The following is a 26379-nucleotide window of genomic DNA, read 5'->3' as shown; positions in this document are numbered from 1 at the left end:
AATTACGCAGTACAAAAGGCCATATTTATTAGAGGCTACTTACATCATAATACAAAGTATTCTACATTTTTCTTGTATACGTGTTACTACATATGTGTTGCGATACATTATTTTCATACGAATCGTTAACTGCGCGCGGATCGATCATCATTTCCATTATCGTAGTTCCATCTCTCGAAATTCCAACGTTTTTCTTACCTGTTCCATTGATCTTCCGCGTCATACGGATTTCAGAAGGTTCAACTACCCCTAGCTTTTCCTCTTTTTATGCTTCATCGTCGCATTTTCCGTCGAATTCGCGCCTTGTTTCTCTTTCAAACTGGATAATTTCGTTTTGCGGAAAATATCGTTGAAGACACTCGTGGATACCTGGAAGTCTTTGCAATCTTTTGGTTGTCGAGCTACGGACCAAACACCTGCTATGGTATCGATACCCTGGCACACCTTGCAAGCACCTAAACAGAGTTTCATTAACGACTTACGTATTCACAAATCTCGATGTATGTCAGTATTCTACTTTCAGTTATTTTATTTAGCACATTGACCATGCAACGGCGGCTTTTAATGATATTTTTCAATTTCGAACTTTTCTCTGCTTGGTATTTAAATTACTAAAAACTCGAAAATTAGAAAACTACTTTTGATCTGTTCAATGATAGATATATCTGAATTAATAATTTTTCTTACAACAAAATATTCTACAAATGTTAGATATCATCAGAGACCATTTTATTGGAAGATTTTCTATTAGCGTCTATCACGCTAAAATATACAACACTCACGTAGCAGTTAATGTCTTTAGAAAAAAATACATATTTTTGTGATAAAGGAAGGATAATTCCTTTTATAAATAATTACGAATAAAGCACTGATATGCAAAAAATACAATTATTCGTAAAATTGCATACCAACAAAGACGGCTATGGAATTGGTACAATTATTGGTGGCGATGAGGGTAAATGGCGAACCACGTTTGAATGGGGCATGACCAGATATGTTCCACGTTCCATTCAGCAAGCTATCGTGTAAACGCGGTGACGTGAGGTCGGAAAGCCTCACGATTATAGTACGATTCACGACCCTCATATCCAGTTTCATTCCGGCCTGAGCTGTTGACCAGGACCCTGACAAACGGCAAGGTAAGCCTAAAAATATCGCTCGTTTCACATATCAGGGATAGCCAAGCTTCAGGCCATCTATTTCATTTAGCGAAACATCACATTACACATTATGCACAGTTTACTCGATCTTACCTTCCCCCTTGTTGTTCTTCGACCGAACTTCTTTCAGTTCCTCCAGTTCGTCCATTATGGTACTGAGTATTTCACTGGCTACCTCTTTCGTGTTATGCACCGCGGTGGAAGTATTCGTATTATGACCAGGGTCCCTACCATCGTCCAGACGTGCCAAATTATCATTGTTGTATATTCCATTTCGATTCGACTGCCCCATAAAATTTCCCTCTTCCGCCTTACTTCTGCTTCTGTATCTAATTGCTTGATGTTCCAATCCTCTCGTATTGTCATCCTCGTGAAAACTAGTTTGTTCTCTGCCTGGTTTCTTCTTTAAGTAACTTGGACTTATAAAATGTTCTTCCGGTATTCCATTTTCGTAGGTATTGGAATAAGGCAATATTTGATGATTAATATTTTCGTTCAGACTTGGATTTTGTTTGCGATTACCACCATCGACGTTAATTCCTAGGAATTCTAGGACCTTTCCAAGAGGCTGGTCCATCGCGCTGGGAACGTTTACTGTCGAAAGATTGTACCTGGACTGTACTGGGAAATTTTGCGGAGCTACTTGTTGGTCATGTTGCTGGTTTTCTTGATTACTGTACGATTGAGGAGGAGAGTAATTAAGTGGAGTACCAATTTCCGTATTTTCTCCTTTCGCGCCTGAAATCCTCGTGTTATCTATTAAAGGTTGATTTATCATACTCTGTTCGAAGTTTCCTTCCTGTGGCAAATTTGCCTCTATCTGTTGGTAGTTGTTTAAACTTTGAATTTGCGGTTCGATCGGTTCGTTTACATTCAGAGTCTGAGATTCATCCAGATTTAAGTTCTGCAAGTTTTCTTCGGGAGTTTCGTATTGATTCCAATAATTAAATTGATCTGGATTCTGCGTCTCGACAACAGGTTGTTGAACTTCGTCGTTTAATTCATTCGAATCGAAATTATTATCCTCGGCTACTCGCGAGTGTTCCGGAATTTCTGCCGTATTGTCCGAATATGGTGCGTTGAAATTTTCGTTTTCCGAGGATCCGTAATTGATCCCGTAACTGAGAAAAGGATCATCTGCTCCAAAGAGTCGGGAGTTCCGATTTAGTCTCGAGAAACGTTCATTTGTCGGATAGTTCTGAAAATTATTAAGGTAATTGACACCGTCGTCCTTGTACCTGAGGTCTCTTCCGCGAGTATTGTAATCCGGATAGTAAGGTTTCAAGTGTCTGATCCGATTGCTACGATGCGACGTAAAATTCATCGTTTGCCGTGCGAATCGATCATTAAGATTTCTCGACTCGGCCAGCTGTATCGGAATTTTATTCGCGGCGATGTCTTGGAGAACTTCGTCGTCGCTATAATAATCCGAATACTCGACCCCTTGGTCGCCTGGATTCTTTTTCGACGGATCCTTCGTGGTAGTTCTCATTAAACGATCGATCATTTTTTCGCTTTCGATCTTATGCGATTTTTGGGTGGTACTCAAAGGCGAGGAAAAATCAACGTAATCGCTGTCGTCGACTTTCACAGCGCTAACTTCGACGTCCGATTCTGTGGACAATTCGTCGCGTGATTTCTCGCCGAGAATAACTGGATTATGCTTAATCATAGAATTCCCCCTTCCGTTTGATTTCTTTGTTAACACGTTAATGCCCCTTTCGGTGTCCAACGTTCTCTGAGTAAAGGAATATTTTTCGAACGTTTATCCGATGCGTAGTCAAATTGACCGCTTGGGGAGGCCATGATAATTAGTGGAAAATTGATGAACGAAGCTTACCTACCTTAGAGGATCCTCTCTTTAACAAACCAGGTTGCTGTTTTCTGAACTTTCGGTGATGTCTGAAAAACAGGAAAATATAGCAATTATATGACAATATAGCAATTCCATTTATATGAACCCTATCGGAGATTAGACTGTTCATACGATAGGATAAGACTGATTCTCCCCGCTATTAGTGAATTTTTATTCGTGTAATGGGAGTTCACGTTCAGATAAGTTGAACGAACGAACAGTTGATTCAACTGCCGCTAACTAAAATTTCGTTCCTATAAATACCAAGATCATTGAAATCAACGAGATGTGTCCTGTTGTATGTAATTACCAAATATATTTACGTGTCTGAATGTCGATAGGGTAACAACTTCTTTCACTACCTTTTTCTCTTCTTCTTCTTTCTTTGTCCCTTGTGTCTCAACACTTTCCGGTGTCTTCTACCTTCGGCCACCTTCGAGCCAGTTTTCGATACTGTTGGCATTTTAATACTCCCACGAAGAGTTCCTTTGGGCGCAACTCGCGAAAGCTTCCTTATAGTCTCCTGCATCTTCGGAGATTTGAGCGCATCCTTAGCCATTTTGTGCGCTAATCCTCCGCTGCCTTGTCTCGGGATCCTGTTCTTCATGAAACTGACACTACCACGACGTACTATCGAATCTTGATCGCTGGAATATCGGCTATTCTTGTTCGATTGCCGCTTCTCTACGAGACCTGAGTCTTCATCGCGAACGGATTTCTCTTTTAAAAACGTAGAACCTTGTCGATGCGATTGGGCCACTGCTTTGTTTTCTTCTGACGGTACGAACGATAATTTTTCGGGATTGGTTTCGACGCCAACTGCGCTGATTAGTAGCGGAACGATCATGGTCAATCTGTTTTTTTTGGTTAGCAAAATTATTCAGCCGCATTTTTTTATTTTGTAAAAAGGATCGATGATATATTATTTCTATTTGAAATTGTTTTTGTTCCGTACCTGAATAAAGTTAGCAGCATTCCTCCGCGAGGTAGATCGATCGAAAAATTGGTGCTGGTGCCATTGAATCGGCGTACTCACGATGGATTTAAGCTCGTACTTCACCGCGTCGATTCATGACAGTTATTGTCCTTCGTTTTCTGCCTCTCCTGTGTCAACGTCTCGCGGTAGTATCGTTAATAAATCACAGGAAAAATGGTCGTTCACGCGCGGTTCTTCCAACACGTTGACATATCCTCGAGAAAGGTTCGCAGAAAGCGCTCGCGCGACTTTCGATGCTCGTTTCTCCACGACCAACTTTTGTCATGTCGTTACCGTTGATTCACTAGGAAGAGTAACACACTTCAAGAATTGGCGATTTTTCAAATATCTGCAAAAATTAATCGTAAAAACGAGAATTATTATTTTCTATTATACGAGTGTCATGATTTTTACTAATAAAATTCTACCGTTTAAAATTGTCACAACTTGAAGGATTGGTTTTACATTGTTTTTATTGCATAGAAAGAAATAAATGCGAAGAATAATTTTATCAAAGATCCTTAAAATTTAGGGACTATTGGTTAAAGAAATACATTTTTTTATTACGATAGATTATGAAATAATTAATAATTTTCTACTGCAAGGTTTCTAACTCAAATCGATTTCCTCGCATATTTACTTCCAGCAAACTGACAATATTACCTATGATGTACGATTCTCTTTGAAATCATGGAAATGTTTCTTCGGGTTTAAAACGATTGTTCATATTCCTCTATTTCCTTCTTTAAACAAGGTTTCAGTGCAAAGTGGTCTTTGAGCATCGTGAAAAGACTACAAACTTCAGTTCGATCCATTTGCTCGTTTCGAATGGCACAAGCGTGTACTTAAATCTACAGAAACATGTTCCACAGGGACGTGTGAGTACGTGTGTGCCGTGTGCGTGTTGCTTTCGCATAGGGTCGATCTACGTGCGATCAAAGCGACTTGGAGGATCGCCAAGTACACGCGTCGGCCTCAATTAGTCAGATATTATGTACGAATGTCCTACACGCGGCATCTTTGCATTAATAACACGGAAATGAACTTATAGCCGCGCGTGTGTCGTTTCGGCACAACGCAGTCTTTCAATCTTTTTATCGTTCCGTCTCGGTTAGCGCCGCTTCATGCGAAACATTTTTGGAGTATAATTGCGTTAGCAATCACAATAATTCTGCGATGCAATATGTATGACATTAATGACTTTTTAAGGTGATACTTGAGAATGTAAGACTTGTAGCTGCTTTATTTGCGACAAAGTGATATTTTATGTTGTACTTGGACAGTGAAAGAGAGTAAAAGAGCAGACTTTATAACGTCTCTACGGGAAATTACTGCTTCAGACTAAAATCCCATTTATCTAAACTTCACTCGTTGCAACGAAATCCTAATAACTTAAAAATGTTGTTATTTCAATATGAAATTAACTCTTCCTATGGAATCTATTTGTCTGAACTTACTTGTGTAAACTCTAATTATGTGAATGAAATACCATATTTGTATTAATATATGTATTAATATTAATTGTAAATATATGTATATTTCTCAAATTATTGCAGGATAAGATGAAGAAACTGCAAGTATGCGACATCGTAAGCGAATTTATTTATACCAATACTTCATCGAAGCTGAAAAGGGCTAATTGTGATTTGTCTGTACTAAATGACAGGTGTCTAGTTGCAGGAAGAAAAACGGGACATATCTTGCCGGTCGTAAAAGTACATCGACAGCGAAACCATGTGGTGCACGTATTAAAACCAAGTCAGAACACAAATAGACTCCGAACGATCCGTCGAAGTACCATCGGCGCCGGACAGAAGACGGCTGTGAATAGCAAAAAGGACGACTGACTGCAGCTATAGACTGGCTGCCGTAGAAATTATGGTCTGTACAACGCATCGCAAATACAACGGACATATCAGCTGTGGACCAGGAGAGAAATCCCTGGAGACACGTTAGGCATCGATTATTATTAGAACCAGCCAAAGCACAACCGATCTTCGTTCGTCCGCCTCGTCGACGATATTGCAAGCGTATCCAATGGTGCAGATAATTCGCGTCACTACACTCTCTGAACCACCCTGAAATTTTTAATTATAGTGCAGAGGATGCATAGTGTCGTGGAAGAAAGATTAGGTGGGAAGGAAAAATTTGTGAATTTGAAAATTGTATGATCTATACTTTCTATTACTTTTAATCGAACGTTTAATGCACGAAAGTTTGAAAATTTTTATGAGTTATGCTTTCTGTTGTTTTTCGTCGAATTTTGGATGCACCAAATATGAAGATTTTATGAGTTATGCTTCCTATTGCTTTTTATCGGTTCTTAAATGCGCCAAATTTGAAAATTCTGTGATTCGCGCTTTCTATTTGCTTTCCTTCAGAATCCAAAATTGGAAAATTTCATGTTTCCTATTTATAAATAAGTATACTATAAAATAATTAATAAATTTTATTTGTCGACACGATTAAGGATAAAGCAAATTGAGAGGTAGGTGCGCCAATGCCATAGATCGAATTCTATGCACATCATGACGATGACAAAGCGCTCGTCACATCAAAACAATTCTGTTTACGAACAGTGCGTACAGTTTGGGATAGTTTGGAAAATAGTAAAATAATCACGTTAAATCTCTGCTAGATCGTAAGACGTCGATGATCGCACGAATTAGACTCGCAAATTATACTTGTGAAATGGATAGTATTTTTAAATCGATCGATGCCCATCAATTGCGTAATCGAGTATTTCTAATTATTTAATCGAACCTTGGCGCGCGTACAGCTACTTCAACGAACACGATTCGAAATGCGAAGCGATAAGAAATTAATTGCGCAAAGGAGAAGAAGTTAATGTTTACGACAGAAAGGGGCACGCTTTTAGACGCACATAATGGCTATTGTCGATAATTCACAATTGTGTAACGATCCCTCGTTAATTACTCGAAGAACCCTTGGCTCGCGTACAGCTAGAGAGGAATACCAAAGGTCGCCATTTCTGCAAACGAATACTTTTCTATCGTATCATTAGCAAAATTGTCTCCTAAAATCAAGTACAATACTATCTTAAATCTTCAACCCATTTTTCTAAGATTACTAGCTACTTCTCTAATTTTTCTATAATTCCAAATTTCCTCGATTTTATTCTACATTATTTACCATTTCTGTCGATAAAACATCTACCAATCTCCATAACGAAAATTCATTACGACAATACTTTAGATCGTCAGCCTTCTCTTTTAAGATTCCTATATACTTTTTTCCTTAATCCTTCAATTCAAAATATCCTCGATTTTGCACTGCATCACTTTTCCATTTCCACGAACCTTCTCTTCAATAAATCTTCGGCCAATGCTTACAACGACATGAACCAACAAACGAAATTTCGATGAAACCGGTGCATCGAACAACAGGTGCGTTGTTCCATGAACTACCTCAAGAAGAGAAGATGAACGAGGATGACGACGACTAGAAGGATGCCAGAGCGATGTCGATGCACAACGCACGGTTATAAGTGAAAGAAACGAAGAAAGGAAAGAAGACGACGTGGGCCACGATGAAGAAGACGAAGAAGAAGAAGAAGAAGAGGTAGAAGAGAAGCGTGGAGGGTGTCGGGACGCCTTGCGGCTGGCATTGGTAGCAGTCTCGAGATAGCCGCCGGCTGGCTTCCTCACCGCCTCGGGGGATTTATTCGGGGATTCCGAACGCAAAGTGGTGAACGATATATCCAGTGGCTGATCCATCGATCCACCGTGTACATCCAGTGCTCAGCGTGTTGACGAGGGTCGCGACCTTCCTTCGTTCGTCGACGACAAAGAAACTCGATAAACCGACTCTGAATGTGTTTAACTGGAGGTGAGTCCGTCTAGCATTTTCACCAGCTTCTTTTTCGTACGTTCGTCCTTTCCTCTTTCGCTGGCCATCGTGTCAGCTCGTCGTCGTGCTATTTTCGTGAGTGTTGTGCAAGTGTCGATCTCGCATTCAAGCGGTACACGAACAGCAGCGTGCTGGCTTCGCGCTCGGATCCACCATTCGAACCCCATTTCGCCGGGTTCCTTGAAGGTTTACAACTTCCTCGTTCGACCATCCCCTGCTAGACAGGACCTAGTGTCTCTCTTTCACTGTCATCGATAGATTTTTTGTTATTATCGCGACTGGCCTTGGACGATGCTGCCTATGCTCGGTGAATTTCGACCGATTATTTCGGGACGCATGGTGGATGAGCTGCTTTCCCAGGAGTATCGTCTTCGAGATATCAGTGACGTGCAATTGAAAAATAAAAACTGTTATAAGCGGAGCTGGTATGTTATGAAATGAACGCGAGCGCGGCCTTGAGTTCTCTATTGCGCACCGGATGATTAATTTGTTGCTCGGAGAGGGTTAGATACGTTAGCGGAATAAAATTGTACGATTGTGTCATTACATTCTGCATTACATTCTGGATAAAGAGTAGCGTATCTTTTCGATTAACGGAGATATTTTGATGACTGTCGATAGTTAAGAAAATTGAGAAAGATCAGGGAAGATTAAGTTAGCTCAAGGATGAAGACAACGTTTGTTCAACGAGGAAATTCATTTCATCGGTTCTTATCAGACGATAGAAAGTATTCGCGATATTTATGTATACGGAGCCTGTCTTATCTTCGACGAGCTGTCGGCGCGGTGACAGATATGGAATGCTGTCAACTTGCCATGCGGAAGCACGCGAATAGGGTGTAACAAATCTTCTACTGATTATCGCTCGTCTACTGCGAAAACTTCTATGATTAATAGCTTTCTCTCGCGTGGAAATAACTGATCGTTTTCGTTTTCTCGACATATTTAGTTAAAGCGGCAAATAACTGCACAAACGTCGACTCATCTTTCGACTGTACATCTAACTTCTCATGTAATACAATCTATTTTATCATTATTTTTTAACATCAGTCTTTTTAAGCTTACGCTTTAAAGCTTCTCTCTCTCTTCTCACTCAAACGATTTATTGAGAGGAATACAAAGTTATATCATGACTGCAGTCGAAACATCAAAGTCTTCTTAACGGGATGATGATACTGGTACGACTTTGATCCATCAACCTATGCCGTGAAACTCGCGATGAAATAAAATTCTGTGTTACATGCCCAAGGTGCGTCGTAAAATAGCTGTGCCATTTTGCTGGCACAGTTTCCACCGCGACACGACTCGTCCAGTGAATTAAACCGCGAACAGTCCAGTCGAAGGCCAAGTTTTTAGGTTCGCGGAAAGATGACTAAACGAGCATGACCGCGATGAAGGTAGCCCACGCGTTTCCAAGGTGCGCTACTCAAAATATCTAACTGCGTTATGTCTTCTTGAGACACAACAAGTTGCTACAGCGCGCAATAATGTAAATCGTTCAATAACGCAAGTCATTTTCACGATATGATACTTAATTAACATTGATGTTTACTGTACTTTTATCGTTCTTCGACAAATTTTTATCGTAGAATTTAAGGCTCAATACTTGAAGCTTTATTCCGAATACACATGGATGTAAATTGTACAGTATTCGTGGCTTTTCAGCTTCTGCACCATTTCAACGTCTAAAAAAAGAATTCGATCGAGTCTACACGGTAGTATCGGCTGTTGGTGATTGAATTGGATTAGCAGAACAAGTTTATTTTCATTTGATGGCATCAAAGGAGATGAATCCTTATCGAGGGCGTAATGTTTACTTCTTCCTCGTTGTCTTTAACAAAATTGGGACTAAATGATCATCAAAGAATTAAGGAGTAATAGTTAACAAAATATAAAAATATTATTTTTTGAAATCACTATATTTTATTAACCTCATTCTGAAATGTGACAAAAATATGATTTTTAAAGTTATTTTTGATTTAGTTTAATTAAATTTTCGTTACAATATTGCGTATAATTTACATTTTCAATTCAGTTAGGTTTATGAAAGGTATCGTACGAGTATATTCTCGCTGAACGGCGTTAAAGCAGTCAATTCAGACTGTTTATCAAGCTGGTCCGATAATACTTCCTCCATCGCGTTGTATGAACCAACGTAAAGCTTCGTGTCTGGCGCGTGGATTTCGACGTCGAAATCAATGGCGGAAGTGACCCGATTAGAGGCGAAATACAAGAAAATGCGGCCAACATCGTGCGGTGCTAGGTGGCCAGCCAATCAGACGAACGAATACGGGTGCCGCGTGTCGGAAATAGATTTCGCTTAAACTAAAGGTTGATCCACCGACGCCACTTTAACCATCTACGTACAACGTTCGATTTATCCCCCATGAAATCGATCGAAACTTCCTAGTGACCGCCACACTTTTCATGAAATATTTAAATTTACCGCGCAAATACGCGGAAACAACATCTATATTGTGTATAGTAATATTTATAACATTATTGTACAGTTGTACAGCCTTGCTACATTTATTAAACAGATGTTTGGGATTTGATGACAACGTTCTCCGTTTAAATATGTGATTTTTTAAAGTAGTAAAGTAAAGAAAAATATATTGGTGAAATCAAAATTGCGCGCTAAAGAGAACTGCGCATGACTCAGTGCGCAGGCGTAGTGCGTGATATAAATTCCTTTGTATTCCTGCGTGTTTAAATTGCATAGAAGAGCTGAAAAAATATTGTGAGAAAAAGTGTGATAATCATTACGTTTTTGTATGCGTTTGATAATGGATTCGAAGTAAAATATGAAGAGATTAAGGTAAATTTAGATTGAGTTTCGTGAAAGTGATTCGTTTTCTTATGACACTGAATAGAGTATAAGTGATGAATGTGGGGTTATGAATTTGTATAATTGATCACTCTACATTACTTTCTAAAGATTATATTGTTAATAGAAAGAGAAAATATGTAATCAGAAAATGATTTAACAAAGTCGATAAGTTACCTACTGGTCGAGAAAGAGTTTACGTCTTTACTGAAATCCGATATTTGAATCACCGTTTAGATTGAGATGGCAGCACTACCATCATAAACGGAGATTCAGAATTTAGAACATAAATTAAATATTATAACGTAACTTAAAGTTCTTTTTCTTATTAATTTTTAGAATGATAATGTAATGTGGAATTCACCGCAATGGCTTCCAACACTTCAATTACGTCCAAATCGAAACAAGGTAAGTTACACAATGATTCGTACGATAAAAGATTCACATCCAAACAAATTGAAACATTAAAATTTTAAATGCAAGACAAACAGTAGAGTTTTAATAACACCGTTGTTAAATCTGTGTCCAGAAATTTCAGCGGAGATAACTCGAGTCATCAGACGAGAGGGAATCACGATCGAGTCGTCAGGCAGGGTGAGTTACGCTTCCATCAATTCCAAACGTTACCTCGTAAAACATTTAGTTCTCACGAGTAATAGAAACATTACCCCTAGAGAATAATATCAATGACAATAATCTCACGAAGGCAACGGCTATTTCGCCCTTATTATCGGAAGCTTCTTCCTCCTATCAAAGTGACGTATAGCGCGCAAACTGGCATTGCGGTTTTACATGCTCATTAACTGCGCATTCTTGAAGGAAACAACGCGAATAAAGGGCGAAACATCAAACGTTTTTGAGTAATTGGCTAAATGGCAACTAACAAGACGTATATGCCTCCACGCTAAATACGTTACGTCACGATACCGCCATCTAAATTAAACTAAAACCAAGGCGCACCGCACGAAGGTAGATAGAATATCTGGTTCGATGCCAAAGACTGAAGACAACCAAGAACTCACCGCCATTCCAACTACTCCCGCAATGCACGAACACGTCTCTCATTCTTCTCGGCGATCATCTCCCTCTCCCCCCGCACCGCTTCCTTTTCTCTTCAGCTTCTGTCTCACCCCTTAATTCAGCCAAGCAGATTCTTTTTTTCTACCGAGTCCCCGACATGATTTATACGAAACGCATTCTGTCGGTGTTTCACGCTTCCTGGAAAGCCAATCTGTTAACGTGCCGGTCCTGGCCAACGGCGCGCATGCCACTCGATTCCGAAACGTCTCGTTTCCATCCTTAATTAGGCCTTAATTAATTACAAAATATCTGGCATTCTTTGGTACACATATTGGAAGCAATATATTGGGAGCAACTCCCAAAACGTAGATTTACGTTTTCAATTATGATTTTACGTTGAACTATTTGGTTCTCGGACTTGCATGTATGCTTCTTTTCTCGTTGTATTATGTTAGTATTTTAAGATGAACTGAACTTTGCACTTGAAAATATGTGAAGATATAGAGAAATATCAAATAGTGAAACTTCTAAATTAGAAACTGGCTTAGTAATTTAATAGCTCTTCGATAATTATTATTCTTGGAACTCTGTCAATTCTCTGGAACATGCAGCAAAGATACTGTTACTGATTTTGTTGATCCACTCGCATGGGTTTTTTTATACCAAACATTATAACAAACAGAGAAAGTCTTACATATCTTCTGGTACTTCTCGCAACTGGTGAAATGCAAACCTGGTCGTTGCATACGCTATGCAAAGCAAACAATCCAAAGATTTCTCTTGTTATTCATTCATCCATTCGTTCGTTCGTTGCCACTTATCCGGATGAAGCGTATTAATTTAATTTCATACTTCTACAGTAACATATTTTCTTGATATCTAAATACTTTGAATTCTGGAGTTATGAATTTCGCAATTCCAAACTGTCTTGTGATCTACAGAAGATTGTATTTCGCTGTATTCAATATTTTCAGGCCATCTGCAACATAAATTATCCAAAGGAATTTCAAAAATAGCTTGATTCTGGAAATACAGGAGCAACGCTCGTCAGCTTCATCCCTAATTTCAAAGCTCTAAAGTATGAAGTTCACCGGACGAACATCACAGTCGTTGGAACAAACAAAGTCGAGTCAATTGACATATATCCAAAGGACCTAATGATCCATAGCCGAGTTATCTTTAGATTTGGCTTTCCTTTAATCATAAATCACCCGTTAGATCGGTTCTGTGTACAAAATTCACGTGGATGGCGTTATATGCAACCATCTAGCTCGGATAAGATCATCGAAATAGAATCGTCTCCAAGGTGATTTAAATTAAATTGTAATTTCGCTTAACGTTAAATAATTCTAGCATTTGCGCCTTTAATCGGTTTGATGTTTAAACCATTTAATCGATCATGTTGTTACCCTTCCACGAGCTGTTGAACGATTTACACGATCGCTTAAAATATTCTTCCTGCTCGATCGTCATACAAATTCAATTTATGAAAGAAGAACGTAATAGGTGTCATAAATAGTTTCTTTATCGAATGCGGATCCAATGAATCACGCACGGTGGCGTTGACACGTTGAGTCTCATGCAGTGAAGAGTTTGGCAGACGATCAAAATCACATCAATGTGCCAATAGAAACTGTGACGCCGCTGCTTCACGTGCAGGTTTAACAGTTTTCAGTAAACGATAACTGGTTGTCAAACGTACGTCTGGCAACTTAAAAATCGTACATCTTCATATTAAATCATTGCCGATAGAAACGAGTTTTCGAGGTTCTCAACGTTGAAACAAATGGCACGCGCAATTTATATTATTCACGTAAATGTATCCGATGACTCACTGAAATAGAAAATTAATTTGTTTGGTTTTTACAGTGTGCTTCAAGTTAAGATTTCTTGTCATCTCTGTAGAAGTTATCGCCGTCGAATCGGCCAAAATTCAACGCACGGGCGATTTCTCGTAAATCAACGCGAACCTTGGAACATCCAATTATTGTCTGGCTGCAAGTTCAAGCTTTATCGTAAATCGTTCCGAACAAAACGGTTCTGAGCGATTGTTTGCTTCTATAAAGTTATGAAACGTCTGGCAAATGAGGGAAATTGATATTTCCCCCTCCCCCTCCTCTTTTATAAAGAATTATGGCTTTGGTGCGATAGCATATATAATCTAATAATATAATAATATTATCGGGTAAAAGCGATTAGAGCAATTTTTGATTTTCCATCATAAATGCAAACCTCTAAACGTAGCTGTGCTTCAGACGCCATTTCGCAAAGACCTTAGACATTTCGTTCGTTTCAATGTTATAGTCTGAGAGAAACATCTTATGCTCATTTTTCCACGTAAATATCATTATTCTTGATGCAGTCGTAGTTGCCAACGCTAAGACAGTCATCAGGAAATTAATAACCAGAACAGAGTAATTTCTGCTCGGTGTGACTATATTGTCGCTCTTTATTTTCGTTTCACATTCCACAGTTTTTGGTTTTAAACGTGCGCATATCATCAATTGTATCATTCTATCCACGCATATTCCCTTTTTCTTCGCACTGTTATCATAAATTCACCGAAATCGCACGCGCGATATCAAACGTCGAAGACGCATGGCAATGTGTCAATTCCACTTCGATACTTTGCAAGATGCAAATGATGTTTAGATTCTTTGACACCTTCTGCCGTAGTACATCGCGCGTATCGAAATTTACTGGCATCTTGAAAGCGAAAATTCGGCCGATAATCACTGAAAAATGGTAACAGGTGCCTTATCCATCTTTTGTAAATTACGTTTCTGACACATGTGCGCGGCAGATTTATTACGCAGTAGATCACTTGCATCGCTCGATGTACGCCGGAATAAATAAATTCCTATTCGTTGAATTAATTACAATGGTCAATGAACAAGAGGAAATTAACAATTGCGACCATGCGAGTATAGGTAACCTTTTTATTAAAAATTTTTGACCATGTTTAAGGCATATATTGTTATGTGTATCCGTTACCTTTGTCAATTGTTACTACTGTCGATTATATGAATTGTAACAATTGTAACTGTACATTTTCTACACTCTAATTCACATCAAAAGAAACGCTGTTGCACGAATTTATAATAACAGGTTTTAAGGGAACAGATCCTGAAGAACAGGAACAAAATAACTATGAAAACTAAAAGCAGTGGGAAGCATTATCGCCAATTTATGGTTTACGTCGATGTACTATAAATAGCAAAGATTGTTCATTTATGATCGTTTTCGTCTTTTACCCTACGGTTTTCGCGGAACAATTCAGTGGGTCGATAATTTTAGAGGATCGAATCGGACGAACGATATTTCATATCGTGACCGTAAGTAGGTCGCGAGAATAGTTTCTCATGCGTACAGCTCGAAATGCGGCACGATTTATATCAAATAATGACGCAACGGTCCTAAAGAAAGAAATTGGGCCTGAGGTAGGCGTTTGTGGCAACAATCGGATCGCTTGAAATAGTCGACATCAACATTGCCCTTTTCGCTGCTTGTTTGTTAAATAAACCTTGCAGCCGTCCAGTACAGTTACCAACGACCAACTGCAACAACTTTCTATTTTTCCAATAAGAAAGCTCACGAGGATTAGAAGGTTCCATCGGTGATTTCATTGTCCTATATCGAACAGTATTTTCGTTGGTATTTTCATACGATCCTATCAGGCTTTCGCTTCAACCCATTTGCATCTATGAATCGCATATAGCGCGACCAAAACACAAAATCACAGTTTAATCCATTCAAATGCAATTTTCAGACCATATTCCATCGTGAATACGAATTTGGTGTAATTGGCCTGTAAAGAGTATTGGATTTTCATAAAACTGAAATCAATGAACTTATGCAATTACATAAAACGAAATAGATATTCATAGGTAGTCTTTATTTTCATCTTCAAGCAAGTTGTGCTTATTGGCACCAATTATTTCAGGAAAATATTCATTACGTAACAAGTTGGTACGGATGATTCTTACTTTGATCAAAAATGCAATCAAACTATACACGTCAAACGAATTATGCTCAAAGATACACCGTTTATCCCCAAAAGATATTCGTTACCCAACGACCTAACACAATCGAAAACAGCATCCATTCCGATCATTTTTACTCTGAGACGAAATTTTAAAAAGTTACATCAAACGATTTATATTTGTCGATACGTTATGCAACGATCTAATATTACATTTCTCTCACCTGAAACTTTCAACTTCCACTCGAAACCTTTGCGTTTCACCCTAAGGACTACCTTCACCTATAGTCCAAAATGCCGCCAAATTAGAACTCTGAGAACGGAGTTCCTCCGCGGGGAATTCCCTCGGTGACGCGGGAAAAGACACGGTGTCGTGGTGTCCGCGGAACACGCAGCTTTTCACGCGTGTGTACATCCTTCGAACGCGCGACACGCACAGCTGCGGATCCGTGTACTCCGTTCTAAAGATGTATTGGAGAAGTGTAAGAAGGGTAGCTATTTCTGGTCGTGGGGAGCCGAGAGACTCGTCGCGCAAACGGCTCTTAGCCACTTCGTACATCGGCTAGTCTGGCGTTCGCCGCGTATCGCAAAACGCTTTTCGTAAGGAACAGCACGGGAACTCTGCTCGACATGACACGCGAGTCTGATTCAGAGAGACAGTGATCGTTGGGACAGGAATCAGGGGGGTTGAAGGCAATTATTTAGTGAACGAGAAAAATAAACGAGTGTATGGAGCTTAGGGGAAACGCGGAACCTTTCGATTCTCTGGAAAATCGAATGACATCATCGTTATTTACGATTACCGTTGGCGACGAAAGAATGATCCATAGAAGAATTACATTGTAATTGATCTATCGAAGCGTTCTCATTGAATCTCGTGGCTAGTTTGCAACAAGATTTCTCTGTGATTATCGTCGTTGGACGTTGGCGACGAAGAGATTTGTGGGCCCAGGATCGTTGATCTCAAGAAAATCGATAATAATCAGAAGAACTTGAAATTGACGTACATTTAAAATACTTTTCGCGTATTTCTTTGTCCTTTGCTCGTTGACTTGTTAGAGAAGCGAAAGTGCATACGGCCGTCGGATAACAGCAGTTGATCGTCGTCGACGCGAATGTCTGACAACCGATACCGAGAGGACGAGTGCAGTGCACCGGCGTGAAAATAGATGGGTTGGTGGTTGGTGAAGATCGGTTGGTGAAAGTGACGAGGTGGAAATAGTTTGCCGCGCCGAATCGCGCCAGGGGAAGATAAATAGGACTTGCCACCCGTAGTTATCGTAAATGAATAGGAACCGAGTACAGCTCAACGTTTAGCGACCACCTTTGAGCGTGAGGAAACGGTGTGGCGCAACGATTAACGCGTTCATTAACATCGATACAAGTTACCTGCTCGACCACAACGAAGCACTAATGAAATTCTGCTAATCACATGCGTTAAAATCGAAAATAAGTTAAAGTTATAATACAGTCGACGAATATTCTTTGATTCTACGATAAAGTCATAAAGTAATTTATAAATAACGTATCAAAACACAAAATAAGCCTAAATATGATATAATCTGACGAGAAAATCGCGAAACAGCTAATAACCAAGCTTATTAAGAAAGGCGAAAGAGGAAATTTAAAGTAAGCGCAACTATAATACAATTCCACGATAAAATCGCAAAACAACTCGTAACTGAATCATGCAAGAAATTTCATCGCGAAATAAGTCTAAAACTAACACAATTTCGCGACAAAATCATAAAACAACCGAAAAATAACGCGAATGAGACACGACGACGTTTGACAATCCGGTAGGCAAGTATGTCAAGCTACGTTTTATCAGTGGTCGAAGCCTCACTGACAATCTAGGCGTCTAGAAGCTGCTAGACAGCCAAAAATTTGCGCACGAACAAGGTGAACTATTGCACGAAGGGGTCACTTTGGTGAGCCTCGAGGGAGAGCAACGCCACGAAAAAAAGTGGCTCTTTTCTACGACGAGGAAATCACCGAATTGGCCAGCTACCAGGGGACGAAACGAACGAACGAACAGCTCCCACGGAATCCTCGTAGGCATCCCGTACGTAAAAATAAACCGTGCCTCGTCGACGAGGCACGAGCCACCGGCTTCGGGTTCGACGAAATACTTTTTAACGAGCACACGATGAAAACGACGTGGAAACCTCGAGAAAAGAAATTACGGTAAAAATAAGCCCATGCACATTGACGCGTCGGCTTAAGAACCAAGCAGCTTACGAGATTTGTTTTACTATCTCCAAGAATCACCTTCGTTCTAATCGATCAACGGATATCGTATTTGCTAGATAAATCAAATGAATCGTTTTGGATCGGGCCGTAGTTTGCTAGATGAGTGGTATGAATCATCCCCGAGAGGAAATTGAACGCAGAATTCGCATAAACGACCTTTGCAAGTAAGCAGAGGCTCTTTATTTTAAGAAGCTCCTAGAGGATCTCTGTAATTGAAACCAGAGAAAAATAGAATATTTTCGTCATAGTTCATTGGCAAGGAAACCGCGACCTTTTCAAAGATATCTTGACACAGTGGGGATTTTGGATTTAGTTATTCGAGGTGCGTGAAAGATAAAGGATATTTGCGGCGAAGACCCGCCAGTATTCATGAAGTTTGCCAGTCGCGTGGTACTCGACCGGAGTCACGAGAGATTTCGTTGGTCGCCGTGTGAACGAATTATGGCGAGGAGGGGACAATGTGAACTGTTGATTCACGCGTCGACATTGGACTCGCTAACCGACGTGAGCAAGGAGAACGCCAAGGGGAAGTCGCGATTGAATGATCAAACGCTAGAATCCGTGGTTCTCGTGGATGGAATGCCAAGATTCTAGCAATTGGCGTAGATAACAAAGACTTCCTAACATTTTCGAATAAGCAAGCATCTTTGTATACTAAACTATATATAATCTATTAATTCTGTACAACATTGAACTCGAACTATGAAAATATCGTCGAATATCTGAAAGGGAAACAAGGTACAAGACAATTAAAAAAGTAGTAAACAAAATCGAAGTTAACGAAGAATAATAAAGAAAATCGATTAAATGAATCTTTAAGAAGCTCCACGAGTGGAGACGAACAATGTCCTTTTGCAGGATAACAGGTAGAAGCAGGGGCCTCCCTAAGCCAAATTACTTCCCTCTTTTACCACCAATCAGTCCAGCTGATGCAAAACGTTTCTGCCGGATCACTGGCAAATCCTATGGTTTGCCTACTCATCATTACATTCCAGTTTTATTGGGTGTCCACGCCCACGACAAATCGAAATGCAAGATAACAAACGCTTCCGGTCTAGGACCGCACCATTACACAGCTGGCTTCGTCCTGGGCGAGAAGAAGAAACACGTGATCCTCAAGGACTATCGCTACGTGTTCCCAATCTTGGAGGGAGAAGGAGAACAACAGAGAGTTCTAAGAGACTTGTTAAACACGAAACATCCTCCTGTCGAAGAGGAACAGGCAAAATTCGTATACACGGTGGGAGAAAGAAGATGCAGCCTGGTATTTCCATCCAGACTGGAGGCTGCAGTCAGAGATGGCGATGTAAAGGACGTGATGTTATCCAGAGACTGCGACACAGTTTTGTTCAGGCTGAAACAAGGAAAGAATGTTTCGGTGGATTTCAAGAATTTAGAAGATTTTGAGAATCTTTACGATGGGCTTGGACCGAGCCAGGAAGTGGTAAAGGAAAGAGAGAGACTGGAGGCCGAGGCTAAGAAACGAAAGAGGAAACGACAAGCTGGTTTAAGTTATGCCAAAAAAATTTTCGAAGAGAAGGAAAAGGCCGCTGAAGAGGAAGAATTAAGGCAGACGAAGCAACTGAAGCTTCGTAGCTTCAAGGAGGAAACGACGGAAGAAACATGGAGAAACGTGAATTTGAAGCAGGCTAGAAGCAGAGCGTGTAATTTTATCTCGGTAACGAGTCCTCTGAAGGGTGCAGAGAAGTCTTTACCAGAAACTTTGGATTGGAACTCGTTCCAGGATACTAATGAAGCATCCATGCAACCAATCGTGGACAAATTGCCCACTCCTATCAAAGTAAAGCCACAAATCGTTGAACAAAGTGCTACGTCTTCGTGCACTAGCCCTATCTCAGAGAGCACAGGAGGATTCGAGGCGATATCAATCGTGAAGCCATTGACGTCGCTGAAAATAGAACCCGACGCGGCTCTGCAGTCGGCCATACGGAATATTCCAGTCAGTGACTTGAAAGAGGTGTCTAACGTAAACGTGAAACTTCTACAGGCTGGTGACGAGGCGATAGAGCAGCTACCGAGAGTGGAAGAAATTCCGCAATTGGTGCAAAACCTGGGCAAAGGAAAGGAGACGACTCAGCACAACGTGAAAGGTCTGAAATTAGACATCAAATCCGCGCAGAGATTTATCACCGGGCAGACAGTGCAGACGCCGAACGGACCTATTTTTGTACCTGGCCAGACGCTGCAAACACCTCAGGGTCCTGCGTTCGTTCCTGGTCTAACCGTGAACACTCCTGACGGCCCTCTTCTCGTCCCTGGACAGATTCTCAACTTGAAAGAGCAAGATAACAAAGAAACGCCCGTATTTATAGCTGGACAGACACTGGCCACGGAACAGGGTCATCGATTCCTTCAGGGTCAAACCTTCCACACCAACGAAGGAGCCAGATTCGTTCAGGGTCAGACTGTTCTAACAGACGATGGTCCAAAATTTGTCGCTGGTCAAGTGTCGAAAGATGGGACCTTCGTTCCTGGTCAAACCATTCTTACTCCTGATGGACCTCGATTTATGCCTGGTCAAACAATCACTGACAATCATGGAGAACAGATATTTGTCCCAGGACAGAGCGTACAGATCGATGAGTCCTGGGAATTCATTCCGGGGCAGTCTATCGAAACTCTGACTGGAGAAACGAAGTTCGTTCCAGGTCAGACGATCTCAACCTGTCAAGGACCACAATTTGTACCGGGACAATACGTGACTTCTAATTCTGGAGAAAGTTACTTCATGCCTGGTGTAGTCAAAGATACTGAAGTAGGTTCGACTTTCGTTCCCGGTATGACTTTGGATACTCCGAAAGGACAGAAATTCGTGGAAGGTCAAGTAGTGAGGACGCCAGTAGGTGAAAAGTTTCTACCAGGAAAAACTAGGATAACAGATAACGGAATCGAGTTTACTGCAGCTAGTACGTTCGACGAGGTTGTGTTCTACGATGCTGGGCCTGTTGGCATGCCTGTTGATCCGAAAACAACCAACGTTTCTATCCAACAGAGCGAAATCTTTGGACACATGGTGCAAACCGACAGAGGAGTAGAATTCTATCCAGAGGGCGAAAGAAACTTACCCGAAGGGAAAAGAATAGTTCCTGGTCAGTTAGTGAAGGGGGGGAAAGACGGACCTCGGTTCGTGCCTGGTGTGATGACGGAAGATGGTTTCCTACCCGGTCAGATAGTAATGACAGAAAAAGGTGAGCAATTCGTTCCAGGTCAAGTAATCGACACTAGTACCGGTCCTAAGTTTGTTCCTGGCCAAATGGTGGAGACTAGAACGGGTGCAAAATTCGTTCCTGGCCAGACCGTGGAGACTGGGGATGGGCCACGTTTCGTACCAGGTCAAATCGTCGAAACCAAAGCTGGCCCCACTTTTATTCCTGGTCAGGTGATTTCCACAGACGATGAAGGTTCTAGATTCGTACCTGGACAAGTGGTAGATACACCCGAGGGACCAAGATTCGTTCCAGGTCGCGTAGTAGAGTCTGGAGAACTGGGTGTGACGTTTGTACCAGGACAGATAGTTCAAACTGAAGAAGGTCCTCGTTTCGTAGCTCCAGATTTGACTGACACGCCTGAAGGTGAGGTAGAATTCTCTGTTCAAGGATTCGAGGTCACTCCTGAAGAACTAAGATTACTCAGGCCTCAAAATTTGCATTACAATGCTCACGTTCAGCATCAGGGAGAAACTAGCATAGATGCAAGGATGCTTCGACAATTATCAGAAGCTGGTTTGTCCGTGGGAAGGAAAGTAGCCACAGATTTGCCAGCTGTGGATGTTGATGTAGATCCAAAGGCGGTAGCTTTGGAACAAGCTCTCGTAATGGCGGAGAAGCTCGGTTTACATGGTACCACCGCAGTGAAAATGGCACAGATAGTATCCACTGTGGCTCAACTAGCTAAAAATATTGCGATTCAACAGGAACAACAACTGGAGGAGAATCACATCGAATCGAAGTTGATGAATGGTACGAAGCCTCCCGTTATAAATGGTAATAGGAATGATAATGGAAACGGAGAAGGACGAGAAAATGACGAAGGTGGCTACTGGTTGAAAGACGCGGTGAAAATAGCAATGACAAGCGCTGTCCTGGCGATCACCAGTCAGTCTATGGAAAATGGTAACGATTCTAAACAAGATTTCGTTTATTCTTCCATCAGCGAAGCTTTTAACGTCCTTTTACGTCAAAGGAATATTAGTATCGAGGAATCTGTGGAAGAGATCCTGCAAATACTTCTGGTTCCCCAAAATCGAAGTAACTTGTGTCAGTCTGCTCTGTTAGAGTTATTAGAAAGTAAAAACAATAAAGTGGACATTTTGAAATCCACTGTAGGCAGCCAGTCTCTGAAAGAAGACGTGGTACTGGACAGGTTATCTATGGTTCTCGAGGAAGAACACGGTACAGATCTAGTCGGCCCAGCGTTCAGAACAGTTTCTAAAAACGACCCGGAATTGGTCTCTCGGGTACTTCGAAAAGTATCTGAAGAAGTTTCCACAATTGTCACGGAGAAAGAAGCGGCTGAAACTGTTCACAAGGCCATCGTTCAAGCGGTCAGAGAATCTAGTGAAATTCACGTTCAAGAATTATTAAACGACGAGGGAGAAAACGTTCGAGAGATGCTTCTGCAGGCTGTAGGATTGGCCAGAGCTCTAGGTATGTCTAATATCGCCAGTAGCTTATTGGCAGTGATCAGCGACGAAAAATCAACGCGAGCCCTAGCCAGTGACAGAGTGACGCTGGATGTTTTAAAACGACTGACAGTGATGAGGAAATTAGCTGAAGAGAGGCCACCGTTTATGAACGCCTTAACTCAGTTGTGTAGCGATCCAGAATTGGCCAGAACTGACCCACGATTGAGAACTCTCGTCAGAGAGAGCGCAGCTTTGATGATCGTACCCGAAGAAGGTCCTCTGCAGTCGTCAGCCGACGTACCTTCGATTCTGCTTCAGTCTGACAATAGTTTAGCCATGGAAGAATTCCTTTTAAGAAGAAACCATAAGCCATCGTCGATTTTTATGATTCTAAAACAAGGTATACAAGCTGTGGTACCCAGAGAAGCTTCTAGATCTGTTTTAACTGGAGAAGTGGCTTACACGGTTCTCGACGAGGATGGAATTCATTATTTTGAACCACTCCACGTTTTTTCCGCGCTCCAACTCACTCGTCCAACCGCGCATCGATTTTCCATGTACTGTTGTCCCGTTGCGAAGGAAGAGGACATGGATGTTGAAATGTTGTCCACGTACGGGACTATCTCGATGGCTAGTAGCCTCGATGGATCCGGTACTGGAACTTATCAGAGACAGGACTGTAATGGCATTGTACTGTCGAGATCTGATAAGTCATTTGGATATTCTGGGAGCAGAGAAAATACGCCGAGCCTGAGGAGATTAAGCAACTTTCAGGACAATTGCTTTGAGCGGGTAACGTAATGAGAAATAGAATTTTACATTAAACAGAGGACGATAAGACGAGATTTTGATAAATTTGTCCCCCTATCGTTCTTCGAAAACAGGTGTACTATGAAAACTTTTAGTCCTATTTTCTGCCATTAAACACCACTCATTTTGTATTTATTTTCAAACAAGTCACTGGACAAACAGCACACTTCATGATCAGATATACAAACTTTAACTCCTTATTTCTTTCTAGAACAGGTGTTTTTTAGAAACCACTATTATTTCTATTTTCAACCTACAAAATTCACAAGTCCTATTAATATTTCGAATTGAGTCACTGTGCAAACAAGATCGTCCAAAAGTTTACTTTCTTTGAAAACAGATATTCTTCGAAACTTCCAAACATTTCATATACCCGAACCACGATGGAACGAACTGTAGGAAACTATAGAACGCGCGACCATTTAGTAAATCGATCATTTAGTAAATTCATTTCGAAATTGCGCTGTTACAGAAATCATCGGACAACTACATCGTGGTGAAGGACTACAAAAGCGAGACCGATGGATTCTCCGTGAACGTCGGCGACATCGTCGAGGCGCTCGAGTACGCCGACCCGGCCAAGTAAGCGAAACCTCCAGCTTCATAAAATCGACGGACAAACAAATTTCTGCGCGATCGTTTCGCTGGCGGAACGTTGACTTCGCGCGAAGTCCGACCGTTCGTTCGCGTTTAAAGTCTATTTCCGTGTACGCAACGTGCGCCCGGGCTGAAAATAATCATCGCCGCATGTCGTATATAGTCTAACGCGTTCAAACGATGCCGATACCGTGTGCTATCTGTCACTTTTACCAAACTCAGTTTACTTTGTTCTAATTAATGGCGAGCGATCCAGTGGCGCGTTGCGAATCAAAGTGGCTTCAATTAACTGCAACGTTGTTACGCTTACAAGCTGCATGTGTTGGATGGAATACCGTCCTTCTTCTTAGTTCAAATGTTCAATCTAAAATTTGTTCATTTTCCAAGACGATTTTTAATATTGAAATTATATAGCTACATAGGTTGTATAAGTTGTATGAGTTGTTATGAAATAAACTTAAAGTCGAAGAAGAAGTAAGATGATACAAAGAAGATGAGGAAACATTAGATTTCTTCAATTGCTAGAATGGTAGATAGAATATTTGAAGTATAGAAGTGGTCGCATATCATAGTATACGTATCTTTCCTCTTTTCTGTTAATACAACTCACAACTTCAACAAACTCTTCGTCAATCGAGTATCGATGAATCATTTAATCAATATTAGAAGAAAGATAGTTACAATATATTTTCGGATTTCTTTAATATAACTGCCAACTACTAATTCTTAATCGTTACTTGCGAGCAAGAGTGCACCGTTGTTTCCATAAAACTAAATAAACATACACAGTTAAAACGGACTCCAAACTGACTAAGAGCTACTACAATTCTTCTCCCGCGCTTATAATTCTTAAAGAAGAAACTAATATCGCCGACGGAAATTGTTGAGAAAATAAAGAGATCCCCTGACAAAGAATGAAGCGAAATCACATGGTGTTCTGATTGTAAGCTGGAAACGCTGGATGGAAGATTTTCCGGCACAATGCACGATCAAACGTTGCACGTGTGTATTAATAGAAACGCATTCGAATGCTGAAGACACGAGGGAGAAATTAAGGCACGTTCAATTTACGTGTCAAATGTGAAAGATCACTCCGTGGACGTCTCCCCTTTGCTTATTTTCGCGGCGATATTTTTACGCGAAACGCGTTTTCGCCGGTGCGTTTCTCTCGCGTTTATAAAATACGTCGACGAGTGCCTTGGATACGAGGCAAATGGAAAATTTCGGACCCGACGGATCGCACGACAAGAATAATGCTCGATATAGTCAGGTCGTTGCGATTTTGCATTGTACGCTTCGGCAAATTTACATTTTCCATATCCATAACTTTTATATACGTCGCAATGTGATATTTTGACAGTCTAAAAATGAACTTTGATTGCGATCCATAACGGTATTTAAAGATTCAGAGAAAATGAATAACAGAAAATCCACATCGCCAGAAAGCATAAATATTCGTCTGCAAAAGTATGTAGCCCATAGTGATGTTGCATCGCTTTTCTTCCCCCTCCCCCCCCCCATCCAGTCTAAAATAATCAAACTGTTTTTGACAATAGAACACAACGGTGGAAACACGATCTTGAATTGTCTTCGCTTGTACACGCTATAAATACGCTGAGCAAACCAAGTAACAAAGAAACCGCAAATGCCTGACGATCTAAACGAGGTTGAGCCCGTTGCAACGAGATCTTGCTTTTCATTTAACGAACACGCTAATTCGCTTCGGTTAATGGAAAATGATGTTTAGTCTGCATGAAGCTGCAAATAAAATAAGAAAGGGAGCACGATGGACGGGGCTATCTCACTGTGTACACGTTTGAACGTGTTATAGAAAGATCAAGTTGGATCCTGATCTGGAAATCGGTGGCGAGATCGGCGAAATGTTGGACAATTCCGCTGCCTGGCACAAATTGTCGGTTCGACCCCGTCGAAAGTACGCAGATCCCCGTGCTAGAAGCATCCCGAGGTTCTCCTCGGACAGCAGCTTCCAGAGGTAAAGTATCAGCCCTTTGACTGTCTCGTAAGATGACGAAGAATTCAGAATAAACGATTCAGAAAATAATTATCTCTTTATTTCGAGATTTTCTGCATTTCTGATATCAGGAACAGAAAAAATACACGCTTTCGACTTTTTATAGAAAAGAAATATTAATAGTTGTACGATGAAATTGAGTTCTGAGAGAAGGAAAGAGGACACGATGAGACTATAGCTGGAGAAGATCGGTATGAAAAGAAGAAGGAGTTCGTTTCAAACGAATTCTAGAATGATGAAGAAGTGAAACGATTTCTCTCCTTCGAACACGAAGTCGTTCGAATCTTCTCAATTTGTATGTTCAGATCGCTGCGATATCCGGACGAATCGTATATTTAACTACAAAAAAAAT

The 26379-nt window shown here is 40.8% G+C and overlaps 2 protein-coding genes across 8 annotated transcripts in view; one reads left to right on the top strand and one right to left on the bottom strand.

The window, feature by feature from the left end:
- Positions 1–2: 2 nt before the first annotated feature.
- Positions 3–7542, bottom strand: LOC126872000 (uncharacterized). Its single transcript, XM_050631446.1, has 7 exons — positions 4655–7542; positions 3971–4340; positions 3378–3869; positions 3005–3062; positions 1254–2898; positions 909–1145; positions 3–455 (listed from the first exon to the last, which is right to left on the bottom strand). The coding sequence occupies exons 2-7, from the start codon at positions 3988–3990 to the stop codon at positions 250–252; spliced, it is 2658 nt and encodes an 885-aa protein (XP_050487403.1). The 5' UTR covers positions 3991–4340; positions 4655–7542; the 3' UTR covers positions 3–249.
- A 118-nt stretch (positions 7543–7660) lies between these two features.
- Positions 7661–26379, top strand: part of LOC126871995 (obscurin) — a 45788-nt gene continuing 27069 nt past the window's right edge. For 3 of the 7 annotated variants that reach the window (XM_050631425.1, XM_050631426.1, XM_050631424.1), the window contains exons 1-3: positions 16257–23380; positions 23871–23980; positions 25827–25988. In XM_050631425.1, the coding sequence (XP_050487382.1) occupies positions 18788–23380; positions 23871–23980; positions 25827–25988 (4865 nt within the window). In that variant the 5' untranslated portion in view covers positions 16257–18787. Of the gene's footprint in view, positions 7841–11027; positions 11097–11217; positions 11283–16256; positions 23381–23870; positions 23981–25826; positions 25989–26379 lie in introns of those variants that run through there. The other 4 variants (XM_050631429.1, XM_050631428.1, XM_050631430.1 and 1 more) reach the window with 3 other exon arrangements.

Source organism: Bombus huntii, chromosome 12, assembly GCF_024542735.1.
Source record: "Bombus huntii isolate Logan2020A chromosome 12, iyBomHunt1.1, whole genome shotgun sequence".
Classification (NCBI taxonomy): domain Eukaryota; kingdom Metazoa; phylum Arthropoda; class Insecta; order Hymenoptera; family Apidae; genus Bombus; species Bombus huntii.
The sequence above is the reverse complement of the archived record's forward strand: the minus strand, read 5'-3'. Positions and strand labels throughout refer to the sequence as shown.

Coding starts and splice junctions, on each gene's coding strand:
- LOC126872000 (XM_050631446.1), bottom strand. CDS start 3,990: ATGCTGCTAACTTTATTCAG. Junction 3,063..3,377: donor AAGAAGAAGAAGAGAAAAAG/GTAGTGAAAGAA, acceptor CCTGTTTTTCAG/ACATCACCGAAAGTTCAGAA. Junction 1,146..1,253: donor GAAGAACAACAAGGGGGAAG/GTAAGATCGAGT, acceptor CGATATTTTTAG/GCTTACCTTGCCGTTTGTCA.